This window comes from Pistacia vera, unplaced genomic scaffold, assembly GCF_008641045.1.
Source record: "Pistacia vera cultivar Batoury unplaced genomic scaffold, PisVer_v2 Contig123, whole genome shotgun sequence".
NCBI classification, from domain to species: Eukaryota; Viridiplantae; Streptophyta; class Magnoliopsida; order Sapindales; family Anacardiaceae; genus Pistacia; species Pistacia vera.
In genome coordinates this window covers 1,192,699-1,210,041 of record NW_022195282.1, presented here as the reverse complement: position 1 = coordinate 1,210,041, position 17,343 = coordinate 1,192,699, and the positions used below count along the sequence as shown (strand labels likewise).

Genomic DNA, 17,343 nt, shown 5'->3' with positions numbered 1-17,343 from the left:
CAAAAAACCCCAGCAACCATATTTACTAGATTCCGGCCACCACCGCTGAAAAATGGCCAGAATCTGGTATAATGGCACGCTACCTGCTGAATCTGGTCGGTAGTGCGCCGATCTAGCCTTTTCCAGCTAGATCCACGATGAATCTGGCTAGAAAAAGGCCAGATCTAAGGCCAAAGATCTGGCCGTTGAACTACGACCATATCTTTGGCAATCGTTGACGAGCAAATACGACCATATTTAGTCGTCAATGGCCAGATCTAGCCGTAGATCTGGCCGAAAAAGGCCATATCGGCACAAGACCAGCAATATTACAGGTCATACGCCAATATGACAACTCCGGCCACCCTCCGACGATGGTGACCGACTATCCATGTGTTGGCGGATGGATTGAAGGTGTTTTTGTTAACTTTTAATGTTTTATTATAAGGGTTTTTAGTAAATAAACAAACATGGGGGGGTGTTTAGTAAATAAACAAATATAAAGGATATTTTTATTTATTTTCAAATCCTATATCGTAATACCCGCCCCATTCAACTTTTTTTAACTTTTTTCCAAAAACTTTTCTAAAAAGTGTAAAAAAGTGAACCAAACGGAGCCTTAAATTTTCAAATGTTTTTCGAGCTAAACATGACATAGGGAAAAAAATGTTTGATGCACAACATAGATAAGAAGCCAGGAACCAAATGCAACATCTTGTTACATCATAAGAACCAGACTTGACTATAAAAGGGCAGAGGGAAGAAACATATTGAAATATAGAATCCAATATTCATCATAGAAGTACCAGACAAATCAAGCACAAAATTAACTAACAGTGTCTTCTATATCTACCTCTCATTCAAACAACTAATTCCAAAAATATTCTCAATAAGTTCTCAACCCATAGTTTAGCCTGAGTTCATATCTCACTGGGCAACGACTGGAATTCTACCAGCAACTTGGTCCAAATCCCTCTGGCCACTGGATGTGATTTTCCTTCCACTGTTACATAATAACAGAATCATAGTGAATATACAGAACTAATGTAATGCTAATGATATCATATAGCTATTGCTATCCACAAAATTGCAAATCCACTAAACTTTCTCAAACCATATTATTATAAAAAACTTGGAAGACTTAAATCAAACTGATTTACTATTCCTCTTTAATAATTAATCAATTGTTTTTTTTTTTTTTTTTTAAGGTAAATTGGTAATTGCCTCTCCCACGACTCAAATACAAGACCCCTGGGTATAACCAACCCCAATGGTTTAAGGGCTTGCCATCCGACCACAAGGCGAGAGGTTTAATCAATTGCTTTCGTTGAAAGTAACATTGTACTACAGCACAAATGATGGTAGAGGGCCTCAAAGGTGCAATCCATATTTTTTTGGTCTCTCAGGGCCTGTTAACTGCTTTTTCTTGCACTTTCAAAGAGATGGAACCAGCTCAGGGCTTCTCTTTCTCCAAATTTCAAAGCAGTTCCTACAAAATAGTGATCAACAGTTGTTTGTTTTATATTTTTTCCTGCTTACTGTTTTTGGGATTGTTGGAACATGTGTATCTTCCTGTTCTATTTTACACAAGAGTTTTTCTTGTTTCTCATTGAACCATGTTAGATTGACCAAACAACAATATCAGAACAACCTACAGCCAATCATAAATCTAGAAACAAAAAATTACGCAACACTGACTCACCCCTTAGTGTCGAGTTCAACAATGCTCATGCTCTCCAATTGTTGTAGTATGTGACGAGCAACAGAGCCACTGCTCTTGCCAAAATGGGGAGGGCGACTGCCGTTCCTCTTGCTCCCTCCATAGATCCTACGGAAAGCACCAACACCCAGACCACCTCTCAAGTAGATTTTCCTAGCCATGGAAGCTACATTGAAAAATTCCATATCAACATAAGAATCAATCTTGAGTGCGCATAAAAATAGAGAAGCAGAGGAATGACTCAACATACCAGCCCGGATGTAGTACCAATCAGGATCATATGGAGCAAGCTCCTTCAATGTACCAGTCTTGACAATATCAGTCCAGGGAGGAAGCTCGATCTGTCAAACATCAAGAAACAAAGATAAAATCACCAGCACAAAATAAATAAATAAATAAAAATAAAAACTTTGACTAACAAATAAAAAATATTGAAAAAAAAATTCAATTGCAAGGTGAGCACAATCTATAACAAAACTAATCAAGCAATCCAATTGAGTAGAACAAAAAGAGACACATTCAATGAAAAAATAAGTAATAGGCGAGAGAGTTAATCGATTAGCGCCTTGAAAATGAAGCAGAAAGATAAAAAGATAAAAAAAGAAAAGGCGACTAAGTGTAAAATGTAAACCTTTCCAGAGCGCTTGAGATGGGCGGCGTAGGCCTTGACGAACTCGTGGGGAGAGACGTCCTTCACTGTTCTTGCAGTCTCCATTTTCTTCTCTTCTCTGCTGCTGCGGCGGAGCCTGCTGCGTGTGTGTGCGCGTGTTGTGTGAGAGAGGTTTGAGTTGGATTGGTATTAGGGTTTTAAGTCTGTTGAGTCACTCATTTGTGTGAAATTACAAAACAAACCTTTAGGTGAGCAAACATACCATTACTGTTAACTCTGTCTTAAAATCATCCGGTAAAATATTTAAAACGTGTAAAAATATTATCCTAAAACATATCCCAAATTTTAGGGTGTAAGTTATTGATCATGCAAATTTAACGTATTTATTGAGAATTAATCAAAGATATAAAACGTATGGTAAATACTTTTGAAAGGTACTTACAAATGTTACAATAAAAACTAGTTATTAAATAATTTTGTTGTCTTTTCAATAAATTTGTAACGAGCAAACACTTTTTTTCACATAAATAATAATTTAATGATATTTTTTTATCAACAGATTTTTAAAATACCACTTTATTACCTAAATTTATATTTCGTTTCTGATTCTGGCACCATTGTGACCCCAAACTACTATAATTCTCTTCCTTGATTACCACTCATCAAAACCCTTCAAACTCTACTCTCGTTAACCCTACCAATCGTCAACAATCAAGCGATTAAGGTTAACGCCGCCGCCCCTCTCAAATTAAATTTTGATAAATCTCAATCACCAAATCCAACTTTTTACCACAAAAAAACTCATCAGCCTTCTCTCTTAAAAAACCCCAACAACCTGGATCGAGTTTGCTCTCTGTTTGTCGTTGGAATATAAATTTAGATAGTAAAATGATATTTTAAAAGTTTGTTAATGGGATAGTGTCATTAAGCTATTATTTCGGTGGGAAAAACAAATCGTTAACTCGTTTGTAATACTCAAATTTGTTGCAATATACTCATTCTAATATATTCCAATTTTACAACTCAGATTTAATAATATATATTTAGACTCCTCAGAAATTAATTTCACAATATCTCGATTAGAAAATTATTATTATTATTATATTGTACTCATGGGATGTTTTCACAAAGAATGAAGATAATTATCAATGTTGTGAGAAGTTAGAATTAATGAGAAAATATAATTATTTTTATTCCAATTAGAGTCATATTAAAAGTTGAAAATTAAATTGATTAATTAATAAGTAGATGCTAATAACATCACTCTAAGGGTACGGTTGGTTCGGAGTCAAATAAGGGTCTGCTTGGGAGTTTTATGGTAACGGTTATGAGGGTAAACCATCGTAGCGGTTTTGAGGGTAAATCACCGTAGCGGTTTTGAAGGGTTTTTAGTAGCAGTTTTTAAAACACCCAACCTGTGCTTGGGAGTTTATTTTCCAGCGGTTCTGACAGTTTTTTAAAATGATAAATTTACATATATGCTCATAAAAATACCAGAACTTCAACTAGTATTTGGGAGTTTTTTTTTTTCAATTACCAATATTTAGTATCAAAGTTCCTTCCAAGTTTAATTTATTTGTATTTTCTTTCATTGTATATTATTTAATTCATCATACAATCATTCGAAATCTGTCATTTTAAGAGAATAAATATGCTGCCACAATGTTGGACTTCGCAAATTATCAATATAACAACCGCAACAACATTTCTAAAAAACAGTTTTTTGTTCTTTTCTTCCATCAGTGAAGCAAAACCATCAAAAACAAGCTTTATTTAACAAACTGACAAGGATTCAATCAATCACCTAAATGCAAATAGAAAGAATCAAATAGAAGAAAAACCACCTAATTTTGTAAAACAACTGGTAAAGAAATGCAATTAAATTGTATACAGCCTACAGAGGAGTTTACCAGATTAAAAGAACAAAAAGTTGAAAGGGAAAATGAAGAAGAAAGAAAGAAAAACCTGCATATCTCTAATGAAGGATTAGAAAGCCAAGATAAAAGATTCAAAAGCATTGTAACAGTCATCTAAAAGTTGAAGATTGAATGGGGTTTGAAGAAATTTTTAAACCAGCAAAGGGATTATTGTATATGAATAATAGTGGAGAGAGGGTTTTTTGGGATAAAATTTTTAAACCAGCCAAAACACCACGATTTGGAGTGTTTTATAAACCCCTCAAAAATACACTACACTGGTTTTGGGGGGTTTTTAAACCAGTCAAAACCAGTCTATAAAAAATCTGGCAAGTAATGGTTTTTAAACACCTCAAAACCAGTCTAATTAAAAACCCCCAAAACCAGTGAAAAAAAAACTCCCAAGCAGACTCTAAGATTACTCTAGTAATCTTTCTTTAATTTTCAAGATTTCCTTGTTTGTTTGTGAAGTAATAAAATATTACGGTAATCTTTTATTACAAATAGTGTTTATTGTTGGTAAAATAGGGGGTAATCAAGTTACTACCTCAGGGGGTGGTATTAAAAGATTATCGAGATAATCTTAATTTTACACCTATTTTTCCCTTAATTAAATATCACTCCGAACACAATTGCCATCAAATGTCTACCAAATAACAATTGCCAGACCCCCTAGATTTGAGAATTTAGCTAAAACACTTTAACCACAAAAAAGTTTAAAAGTTAACAAAATACCCCCAACCACCTAAGACCACCAACGACAGTAGTCATCAGATCGGCGCACGACCAGCGGGGTCTAGTTGGCTGTGCGCCGATATGACTATTTTCAGCCAGATCGTTATGGATCTGGCTAGAAACGATAAGAATAGATATGGCCGTTTTTGGCTAAATCCATGGCGATCTGGCTATTTTTGGCCTTCGATATGGCCGAAAACAACTAGATTGGTATGGATCTAGCTAGATCAGGCTGTTTCCAACTATCTCCATGATGATCTAATCGTTTTCAGCCTTCGATCTAGCAGGAAACAGCCAAAATGTGCACGATCGGCTAGATCTTGCTAGTCGTGCGTCGTTTCGATGACTATCACCGGCGGCTAACGATGGTGGCCCGTGGCTAACTGTGGTCTTGAGTGGTTGAGGGTATTTTGTTAAAATTTAAACTTTTGTTATTTGGGTGTTTTAGTTAAATTCTCAAATATAGGGGTTAAAAGAATTTATTTAAATAAAAATAAAAATAATATAATATAATAATGATATTAAAAAAGAAGGGCAATTTATTAAAAGCCTTTATCTTCCTAACCAAACATTTTAATTATTAATACCGTATTAATATAACATTCACCTGTAATCTTCAAAATAATCTATCTAAGTGATAATCATATATTTTTAGTAATAAAATATTCTCCATACCAAATACAGCCTAACCATTTTTTAACAAATTTAAAAGTGGTTGATATAGTCATCGAGAGTAGTAAGAATCGCCTTAAGTGGCATGCATGCATTGAGATGCGATCTATCTAACAACAGTAATGCTATGAACATCGAATTTGTGCACCAAAATTTTTTACCAAACAACGTGGCATCCACTAAGACGTGGTCACGTTGGACAGAAAATACTGATTTTGTGAATGGACGACCATCCATCTTACACGGATGGCCGTCCATACATTATGGACGACCGTTCATCACTAATAGACGATCGTCCACGATAATATCAATGGACGATCATCCATGTAATATGGATGGGTGTCTATTTACTATGGACGGGCGTCCATCATCTAGAAAAGTTTAAAAATAAATAATGGACAGACATCTATCTTATATGGATGGGTGTCCATATACAATGGACAGGCATCCATATACAATGGACGGTTGTCCGTGTAAGATGGACGGCCGTCCATACCCAAATTTTAGTTTAATAATTTTTTTTTTTTTAATTTTCAATTAGAATGTTTAAAAATTTAGGCCTCCCAAAACAGGTTTTAAAAAATATGTTTCATTTCTCTCTTGCATTGCATTTTGTTTATAAATGAAAAAAAAAAAAATTATTTGAGAATGGATGCCAATCCACTCATTTGGATGGCCGTCCATTGTATATGGATGACCATCCTCATTAGATGGACTGGCGTCTATACTTTTAATTAAAATCAAAGTTTTTTTTTTTTTTTTTTTTTTTTTATTTCATCTAAAAATTTTGTGCTTTAAAAATGAATATTTCATCTAAAATTATATGGACAGTTGTCCATCGTGAAGGGACTCCCGTCCCTAATATATGGACGGGAGTCCATTGATATTTTCTGAACTCTTGTCCATTCGTGATGAACGAACGTCCATAATTGTTGGATGACTGTTCATTCACTGAATACCTATGTTGTGTCCTACGTGGCACGTCCAAGTCAGATGCCACATAGATCGGTGCAAAATTTCGGTACCAGCATTCGGTGTCTGGAGCATTTTTCATCTAACAATGTCATTATACGGGCTATTAACTAAAATTTTCTTTTACGTTAAGTTAAAAAAGATCCAATCCATCTTTTCTTTAACATTTTTTTTTTTTTTTAAACAAAATGACGTCTCTAGGGGATGAACCATTGATATCGTTAGATATATTGTCGAAAGATTAATTTTAATGGTGTCAATGATGCTGACGGGCTTGTTGGCTCATTTTTTTTTTAATTTGATTTAAATGATTTATTCTTTAAATATTTTATAAAAAAATTATTGAAATGAAAAGTCTACTTTTGTCATTTTACATTCTCCATATTTAGCTTTTGCTTATAATTTCAAATTTATTGGAAACACATATTTTGATTTGAATATATATTAATTTTAGATCTTTCTTTTTAATACCAAACAATTATAAATTTAATTTTTACTTAAATTTGGAATAATACTAGGTCGTGAAAACTTTACGCACTTATCATATATTTTAATTTGTTTTATTTATCGTTTATTTTAAATCATATTATAAAATGTTATGCCTGAAAATATAGGGCTGACGCAAGACTCAGTCAGCATAAAAAGTCAGAGCTTGGGTAGGCTCGTAGCCAGTTAGAAGCAGTCACATCGCGTGGTGACCTGAGCAGCATGCTCCTGTCAGTAAAGTGGCTGCGCGCCAGGCCAGCCAGAAGCCCTAGTGATTCCACGTGTCCAATTCCTACACCAAATCGCGTAAATCACTCTAGAAGGTGGGCAATGGGACATAAAGAAGGATTTGCACGGATAATCCCACCAACTCACAGATTTAGTAATGATAACCTTAATCCATCCTACCTTAAATTGAGAGCTCTTCTCTCATTTAGGGGATTAGTCACTCTCTCTAAAGAAAAACAACATTATCTATCTTGTACAATCATTTGTAAGTCAGTCCGCTAATGCGACCTGACCTCAATCATTAATACAAAAGCAGTGGACGTAGGATTTGCTTCCTTAGCATCCAAACCACTTTAAAAGCTATTCTCCATTACATTTATTCTCATTCTCACATTCACGTGTGTCTTCTGGGTCTGCTCAGCATTTCACACATGTGTTTGGTTGGTGTTAAAATCACGCATCAACAGTTTGGCGCTAGAAGGAGGGCCTGATTTAGTATTCGTCCTTCATCAGGAGAATCTCAAACTTACTGGTCCTACAACAGTAAATGGCCCGTCGACTTGAACTTGAGCGAACCAACCAGGGTGCTGAGGAGATCCCCTAAGTCCAGGAGAACACCTCCACCGAGGTACCTTCGGTTCTGCAAAATGTCGCAGGGGATATCCCGTCAAGTTCACAACTTGACCTTGCCATCATGAGCTACCTGGAAAGGTTCAATAATACCCTTCAGACGGTCAACCAAAGGTTTGACCGTTTGGACCAGGGCGTGCCACCCGAATCAGCAAGGGCAGTGCAACTGCCAAAAACGCCTGCAGGTCGGGAAGCCAGAGGGCGATAGCCCGAGCCGCGAGCACTGCAGCGCGTCGAAGAAAGGGTAAGCAAGTGGCGAAAAACAGGCTTCAGGGCTCCAAAGGGCCGGCGAACACCGACCACGTCCCGAATAGAATACCAATAGCGTTAAGACTCAGCGAAAGGCCGCAGCCCAAGCCTTCCCATGCCACGTTGCATACACACCCCCATAAAAGTGCTGGGCGGGGCGATTCTTATCACCACCAGAAAAACGATCCTGATCGTCATCGTGTGGGAGGTTCCCACACTTCGCGGGGCGGTTCGTACCATCGCGGAGGTCGTGAAAATTCCCCGCACCATTCATCGCCATCACACGACTCTAGCCAACGTGTGACGAGAGCGGTCGGAATCGCTGGCCGAGGCGAAGAGGAATCTAACCTCCAGACTTTCCTCAATCGCAATCACAAGGGTCGAACCTGCATGGGCGAAAGCAATCCCCAAATGGCTCTGCTGCCCTAGATTGAGGAGCTGCAGCGAGCTCTGGGTCGACTAAGAGCTCAGCAAAATGAGCAAGGGCAGGTCACATCTGCGTCCCCCTTTTCTCCGGAAGTGCTAGCTGCCCTACTCCCATCAAGATTTAGAATGCCCGACATGCGGGCGTTTGATGGAAATTCTGATCCGCAGGATCATTTATATGAATTCAATGACCTGATGGAGCTTCACTAGGTTTCAGATTTGGCGAAGTGCCGTTGTTTGGCAGTAACTCTAACCTCTCATGCTAAACGATGGTTTAGATCGCTCCCAGCTGGATCGATCAGCTTGTGGCCTCAAATGAGCGTGACGTTCCTAAGGCATTTTCAAGCAAACCAAAGGTTTTCAATGCCTTTGAGCTACCTTAGCAATATAAGGCAAGAGAGGGATGAATCCCTCCAATCATACATTGATCGATTCCACAGAGAGCTTAATGAGGTAGCTCACACTCCCGAGGAGTTTGTTCGGACTCTTATCATAGCGGGAGTTCGCCCGCAGATCGACCTGTGGAAAGAGTTACAGGCTGAGGATGATGTTTCCCTCACCCATTTCTATAACCTTGCAGAGAAGTACCTCCGTATTGAAAGTTCCGTGGCGGCGCTCTACCGCCGTGACCCTGGCGCTTCGGGTAGCACGTTTGGTCGGGAGGAAAGTAGAAGAGTTGATCGCATATGGGCTATTCACGATCAACGAAAAGGAAAGAAACCGCGTTATGAGTCCAAAAAGTCTTATGCTCCCGTCCCTCATCACGATCGCGACAGAAATCAGTATACACCTTTAAATGCGTCTGTATCGGCCATTCTTGACAAGTCGAAAGAGGCCAACCTGCTCGGAGAGCCGGAGCCCATGAAAAATCCCCCGTCAGCTAGAAATAGTAAGAAATACTGTCGCTTCCATTGGGATAATGGGCATCACACCGATGAGTGCTGAGCTCTCAAACAGGCAATCGAAGACCTCATCAAGCAGGGGCATTTCAAGGAATATATTGATGACTCTACCCCCGCACAAGAGAAAAATCAAAGGGAACCAGGAAATAAGCGTCGTGATCGCAAGGGCATATGCAGTGTCAACTTGATCTTTGGAGGGCCGCACCTCGCGGGAAACTCGCGAGGTGCCCATGAGAGATATGCTCGCGCGGCCCATCACGACCCTATTAGTGTGATAAGCATGACGCAGCGACCACAAAAGGTTCACAGGGAGGAGGAGATTACCTTCTCCGAAAAGGATGCAGCTCATTTGCATCATCCTCACGATGACGTTTTTGTAATCATGCCCCTCATAGGGCGCCATAATGTCCACAGAATGTTGGTGGATAATGGAAGTGCTCTGAACATCCAGTTCCAAACAACTTTTGAAAGAATGAACTTGGAAGAGGCTGACCTGAAGCCCGCCTCGATCCCCCTATATGGTTTTACAGGGGACCACCTGATCCCCAAAGGAACGATCTTACTTCCAGTCACGCTGGGTGACTTTGACGAAGTGACCAAGGTAACTGAATTCTTGGTAGTGGATTGCCCATCCGCTTTTAATGGTATCCTGGGGTGACCTCTGCTGAGAACTTCAAGGCAGTCACTTCGATATACCATCTGAAGATGAAGTTCCCCACCCCGACAGGGATAGGGGAAGTTAGCGGATCTCAGCGCGCATCTCGCAAATGTTACGTAAAAGCAGTACAAATGGCGTGCAAAGGGAAAGGTATCTCGCGCGGCATTCCCCGATAGGCTATGGCTATGGCTATCAGCCGGATCGAGCCATAACCTGGTCCAGCCGAGGATAATATGGATCCTCGTATTTAGGAATGCCCTTCCAGTGGGCCAGTTGAGGATCTGTCTAAAGTGTCGGTCGACCAGAGCGAGCCGAGCAGGGTGTTAAGGATTGGGAGCAATCTTAACCCCATATCGATGTGTTCGCCTGGTCGCATGTAGATATGATCAGGATCAGCCCGGATATCATTTGCCATGCATTGAACATCGACAGTAAAGCCAAGCCGGTTCGCCAGAAAAGAAGAGCGATGGATCTGGAGCGATATGCCATCTTAAAACTAGAGGTGGATAACCTCCTTTGAAATGGATCCATCCGAGAAACGCTCTACCTGACCTGGGTTGCCAACCCGGTTCTGGTAAAGAAGCCCAATGGCAAATGGCGAACTTGCGTCGACTTCACCAACCTCAATAAAGCATGCTCGAAAGATAGCTTTCCCCTGCCCAGAATCGACCAGCTCGTGGATGCCACCTCGGGGCACGAGCTGCTAAGCTTTATGGACGCGTACTCAGGATATAATTAAATTCCAATGTACGTGCCGGACGAAGAGCATACATCCTTTGTTATAGATCGGGGGCTGTACTGTTACAGAGTTATGCCCTTCGGCCTCAAGAACGCTGGCGCAACCTACCAGCGGTTGGTTAACAGAATATTCTCCGAACAGATCAGAAAATCAATGGAGGTCTATGTAGATGACATGTTGGTCAAATCCTATGTCGCTTCATACCACATAGCGCATCTCGCTGAGATGTTTGATATCCTCTGACTATACAGAATGAAGCTAAACCCCCTCAAGTGCTCGTTCGGAGTATCCTCGAGAAAATTTCTAGGATACATGGTTAACCAACGGGGGATAGAGATCAACCCCGAGAAAATCCAAGCTCTCATCGACATGAAAAGCCCGACCATCAAAAAACAGGTCATGAGCCTTAATGGGTGAATAGCGGCGCTAAGTCGCTTCATATCGAGGTTAACAGACCGCTGCTTGCCGTTCTTTAATGTTCTAAGGGCCAATAAAAAGTTTGAGTGGACTCCCAAGTGCGAACAGGTATTCCAGAGTATTAAAGAACACCTCAGGAAGCCACCTCTTCTGTCCAAGCCTCTCCCACAAGAGATCCTCCTCTTGTATCTGTCCGTCTCTCAGTTCGCGGTCAGTGCAGCCTTAGTTCGGGAAGAGGACAGGGTCCAATGGCCAGTGTATTATGCAAGTAAGCGTCTGTTGGATGCCGAGATGCGGTATCCGAAAATGGAACAGTTAGCCTATGCCCTGCTGATCGCTTCCAGAAAGTTACGACCTTACTTCCACGCTCATACGATCCATGTAATGACTAATTACCCGCTCAGACAGGTCCTCTAGAAGCCAGAGGCATCGGGTAAATTGCTTAAATGGGCCATGGAATTAAGTCAGTTCGATCTAAAGTACAGACCGAGATCAACTATCAAAGGGCAGGCTGTTGCCGATTTCATATCAGAATTCTCATATCTCCTGACGAGTGAGTCGGAGCAACAGCCCAGCGAAGCCATTCAGGAAACTGCTCAAAATCTGTCGACCTGGAGTCTCTACGTCGATGGATCGTCGAACAGAAAGAGGGCTGGTACAAGTCTTCTCCTTTTAAGCCCTGAAGGGGCTCGCATTCATGGCATTCTCCGGTTTGGGTTTAGGGTAACCAATAATAAGGCCGAGTATGAAGCTCTGCTCACTGGAATGCGATTGGCCAGGGAAATAGGTGCAACCGCGATCAGTATCCACAGCGACTTCATGCTAGTCGTTAACCAGATTTTGGGAGAATACCAAGCCAAGGAAGAAAATATGATTTGCTATTTGAAGAAAGCTAAGGTCGCACTCGAGCCGTTCAAGCACTTCACGATCACTCCCAAAGATAGCAACTCTGTGGCAGATGCCTTAGCAAGGATAGCCTTGTCATTGGACTTAAAAGCATCGAATAGCATTCCTGTTCGATTCATCGAGACCCCTAATATCAGCTCGATTGAACAGGCCATGAATGTAATAGAATCAGATTCTTGGATGACCCCCATCATTCAATACCTCAGGGACGGGACCTTGCTTGACGACAAGGTCGAGGCAAGGATTCTGCGAACAAGATCTGCTCGTTACACCTTCATTGGAGACCAGCTGTACAGGAGAGGGTTTAGTGCCCCTCTCCTCAGATGTGTAACCGGCGAAGAAGCAGATTACATCATGAGGGAGATACATGAAGGGATCTGCGGTAATCACACAGCCGCACGATCTCTCGCCAACAAAGTTGTTTGTCAAGGGTATTATTGGCCCCTAATCCAAGAAGACACATACAACTTTGTCAAAAGGTGTGACAAGTGCTAGCGATTTGTGAACATACCCCGAGCTCCTTCCCACCAGCTGGTAACCATGACCAACCTCTAGCCATTCTCCATGTGGGGAATTGATCTCATCGGTCCCATGCCAGTTGGTAAAGGGGGAGTAAAGTATGCTGTGGTCGCGGTGGATTACTTCACCAAATGGGTAGAAGCCAAACTGTTAGCCGTGATCACGACCAAAAAGCTCAAGGACTTCATTTTCAAGAATATTGTGTGCTGCTACGGGATTCCTCATACCCTTATCTCAGATAATAGCAAACAGTTCGACAACGAGGAGTTCAAGCAGTTTTGCGACGAGCTGGGTATTCATAAAAAATTCACCTCAGTCACAAGACCGTAAGCAAATGGTCAAGTTGAAGCTGTCAACACAATCATAAAGCACACTCTGAAGGCCAAACTTGGTGTAGCCAAGGGGAATTGGGTTGACGACCTTCCCGAAGTCCTATGGGCATACAGGACAACTCCAAGAACCTCTACCTCAGAAACCCCTTTTTCGCTAGCATATGGTTGCGAAGCGATGATCCATGTGGAGGTAGGAACCGGTTCACTACGGAGGGACTTGTACAATGAAACCGACAATGACGCTCTTATGAGAGCAAGTCTGGATCTCGTTGAAGAACATCGCATCAAGGCTCTGCTAAGAATAGCAGCCTATCAGCAATGTGCGAAAAGATTATTCGATTCTAAGGTCAGACGAAGAGACTTCCAGGTCGACGACCTTGTTTTGAAGGAAGTTCTTCTCGATACTCGAGAACCAAGTGCGAGAGTTTTGGGACCGAACTGGGAGGGCCCATACCGTATCGCCAAAGTGATAAGACCCGGGAGTTACCACCTAAAAAGGCTAAATGATTCCATAGTACTACGAGCTTAGAATGCTGAACACCTCCGACCTTACTATCAGTAATTTCGAACTCACTTTTTCCTTGTAAAGCTTTTATAACCCTTGTAAATAATGAATGCAATTCATTTCTTTTGTAATCGCTTTACATGTACAATTCTGCTCGCTTAGAATGTATAGTAATGTTCGCAGACTTATTCCAGTGTAATTATAAACGGTTAGTATGCGATCTCATATGTAATGAAGGATACAAAAATTATAAGTACTCAAAAAGAATTACCAAAAGCGATCTTTATTTATTTGTAATAAAAAAGGAGTACATAATCGACCAGAACGAAAGCTACAAAGGCGGATCACTGATCCTCATCCCTAGGCCCCGGAGGGGCGACCTCTACATCCCCAGATTGGTCGCCGGCTTCCTTTTCGGGTACAACCTCTAGAACGTATTCCGGATGTTCTTCCAGATTAGGTTCTCGAGCCATTTCCTCAGCCTCGGCCTACGCCAGAATAGCCAGTTCGTCCCGGTACTCACCGGGGAGGTCAGACAGATCCATCTCAGGGTTCTTTGCCTGAAGGGCAAAGATGGACCTGATCGTCCAATCTGCAACCCTGTTCTCCATATCCGCTTCCTACTACTGCATTTCCGCAGTTAGCGCAGTAACGCAGCCCCGAGTATAATAGAGCTCAGCCTCAAGCTCTGATCGCTGCCTCTCAGTAGCCTCCCACAGATTGGCCCTTTCCTGCTCAGCTCGCAAGGCTCATTCGGAGGTATTCTGCAGCGTTTGATCCTTCTCACTAGCCTCCCTAGAGAGTCTGGCCACGGTCCGCTGGAGCTCCTTCACCTCCTCGCCGCGATTGTCCAGCTTGATCTTCTGAAAGTCCATTGCGCAGCGGGCAACGTCCCTTTCAGACATGTACTGGTCTGCCTGAGCGATGGATGAGTCTCTGTCTGCTCGTGCGGCCTCTAACTCTTGCATAAGCCGTGCATTCTCTTCCTACAACTCGACTAATTCCTCGGTAGACCCCAGCTGAGCCTTCTGCTGAGATATATGCAGGGAAAGCAAGGCCTGCACGATAAAAGCAAAAAGTTACTCCCTTCTGAAAAACAAGCAAAGGTCCTCGTCGAGGACAGTTTGTTTACCTGGCTCACTGTAAAACCCCCCTCTAGTCAGGTATCCTCTGAATATCCCTCAATGAGAATCCCGATGATACATGTCTGGAGAACGAGTTGTATTTAGAAAAAATATGTATATGGATAATAATAATAATATCCAAAACATGCATATAAAATGTCACGCAGGATCTAAACTTATAATTTACAAACTTTAAGAAATTACACAATCAAAACATATTTATAGGGTGGAAACTTCCAAAGGTATTTCACAAATATTTATCATTTACATTATTTATATCAAGATAAAAACATCGAGATGACAATAAATCATCTCCCCTCACGTGTAGTCCCGCTGTCTCTAGCATCCCTCGCTTCTAGTCTACCTGCAAAGCAATCAACAATGAAAGGGTGAGCGCTAATCGCTCAGTAAGGAATGATCCGTTTCATTCTGAATGTACTATTTGATCTTTATTTAAACATATTTATTAACACATCACTTATCTTTTACATCTAGGGATACTTCCCCTTTTATTACTAATTCATATGCTTTTCATCATTTTATCCCATGGCTAGATAAACATCAATGTGTACACATACAAATAAGTATGTAAACATAGTACACACACATCACATGTCATGACATAACATCTAAAATCATCTAACATGAGTATAAATCATCTCATGATGTAAATAACATCATAACTCATGTAATGCAACTAAATGCATATGAAACATTTAACGTCTAGCCGATCGGACCTTTCTTAGCATCTTAAGCACTTCATATCATCTAGCCTCAAATTTCATCTAGAGCTCATATCATCGGGAGGCGTGCTTACGCGTTATTTAGCATCTAAAGCATATATTCATCTTTCCTCAACCGGTATACGAGGATATGCTTACGCGTTTTCCATCATGTCTATATGCATCTCTATCATGTCTATTTGCATCTCTAACATCTTATGGCATGTAAATACATATTTTGGTGAGCTTAATACTTTTAATTCATCTATGGATTATCAACCCATTTACATTACCTCTTGCTCACATACATCATCTTAAAACATGTATTACATTGCATCTTCATGCCATTTCATAACATTAATCATGCATTGACATCATGACCATGTATATCTTTCAAAGATCATCTAACTAATGGGTAAACATTAGTACATGGCATAATTACAATAATACATTAATAATCAATTCATAATCATAAGAATTGATTATGTTAAATCTTAAACTTTAATAACCAGTTTATGCTTCAGGCCATTTTCCATCCTTTTCTCAAACGAATTGGCTCTTGGCATAAACATAAAAGTTATAGGTCTGTGTCTTAGCTTTCTAATGCTTCAAGAATCATCTCATTTCGATTTTTATAACTCAAGTTATGGTCGAAATACTGAAGCAGGGTTAACAAAACCCCTAAGCCCACTAAATCCGAATTTTCATATTAACTATGCCACATCAATTCCTATTGACATTAACCAATAGGTTAACTTATGGATCAAATAAACCTCCCCTTAATAGTCTTTAACATCTTAAAGGAAGTGTAAAATCTCATTCCCATAATCATCCATTATTGCTATAACATTGTAAGCTAATGCAAACAACACATCAACACTTCTAATAGCAACCATTCAACACCATGTGGCCTCCAATACTACAATTTTTGCCACAATCAGTATCCACACTTCATTTTCTTCAATCAAACATAACAACTCATAAAACATAAATAGCAATAACTTCATGTATAATGAATTCAAGGCAATAAGTAGAATAAATGAGTTCAACTACACTTGCCATCAACTAATTCTATGCCTTAAAGCTTTAATTTAAGGTTTCATAAAAATCTACAAACCCTAGCATAAACCCTAAAGTCATGGGAGGTTCTTCCTTACCTTTTTAAAGACTTCCTCCAACAAATCCTTTGCCTTTGACTTCTTTTACACCTTAATCCTACATATATAACATTATACCTCAACATCTACTTCAAATCTTCAAATCACATCAAAACTAAAGTTTTTAATCCTTACCTTAAACCCTTCAAATTGAAGATCCAAGGCTCCTATCTTGTTCTCCTTGAAAAATTATGCAAAACTCCTTGAAAACCTAGAGAAAGAAAGCTTGTTTCATGGAAGATTTGAGAGAAAATGGAAGAAATGTTGAAGAAAGGCTCTCTCCTTTGGCTTGAACGAATTTCATCTCATTTATAGGAAAATATTTCATTTATTTTCCAAAATTATGCAATTGGCCCAATTATTTTAATTGTATAACTCATAAGTCCTTAATTCTTCATATAAGGGCATTTTGGTCATTTCACACTAGACATAATTATTACTTAATTAATGCCATTAAATGCAATGAAGCCTACTCATCCTTGACTTTTTCAATGCTTATCCATAGGCAAAATAACCATTTTGCCCCTAAGCCTCTCTATGGATAATTGATTCATACCGTTCCAAATGAATTGACTATTTTGCCCTTAGTTAGATTTTATGCTTTTTAACATAAAATTAACATCTAAAGGACTATTTTGAGTTAGGAACATACCTTTGATATCTTGGGTATTACACTCACGAGTTGGAATGATGTGGACAACAGGTCGATGAAATTGGAGGCCATAAACTATTCGAACCT

At 40.1% G+C, this 17,343-nt stretch overlaps 1 protein-coding gene across 1 annotated transcript; it reads right to left on the bottom strand.

Moving 5' to 3' along the window:
- Window positions 1–768: 768 nt before the first annotated feature.
- On the bottom strand, window positions 769–2,495 carry LOC116117074 (40S ribosomal protein S19-2). Its single transcript, XM_031403108.1, has 4 exons — window positions 2,331–2,495; window positions 1,950–2,040; window positions 1,682–1,865; window positions 769–982 (listed from the first exon to the last, which is right to left on the bottom strand). The coding sequence occupies exons 1-4, from the start codon at window positions 2,412–2,414 to the stop codon at window positions 907–909; spliced, it is 435 nt and encodes a 144-aa protein (XP_031258968.1). The 5' UTR covers window positions 2,415–2,495; the 3' UTR covers window positions 769–906.
- Between the last annotated feature and the right edge of the window lie 14,848 nt (window positions 2,496–17,343).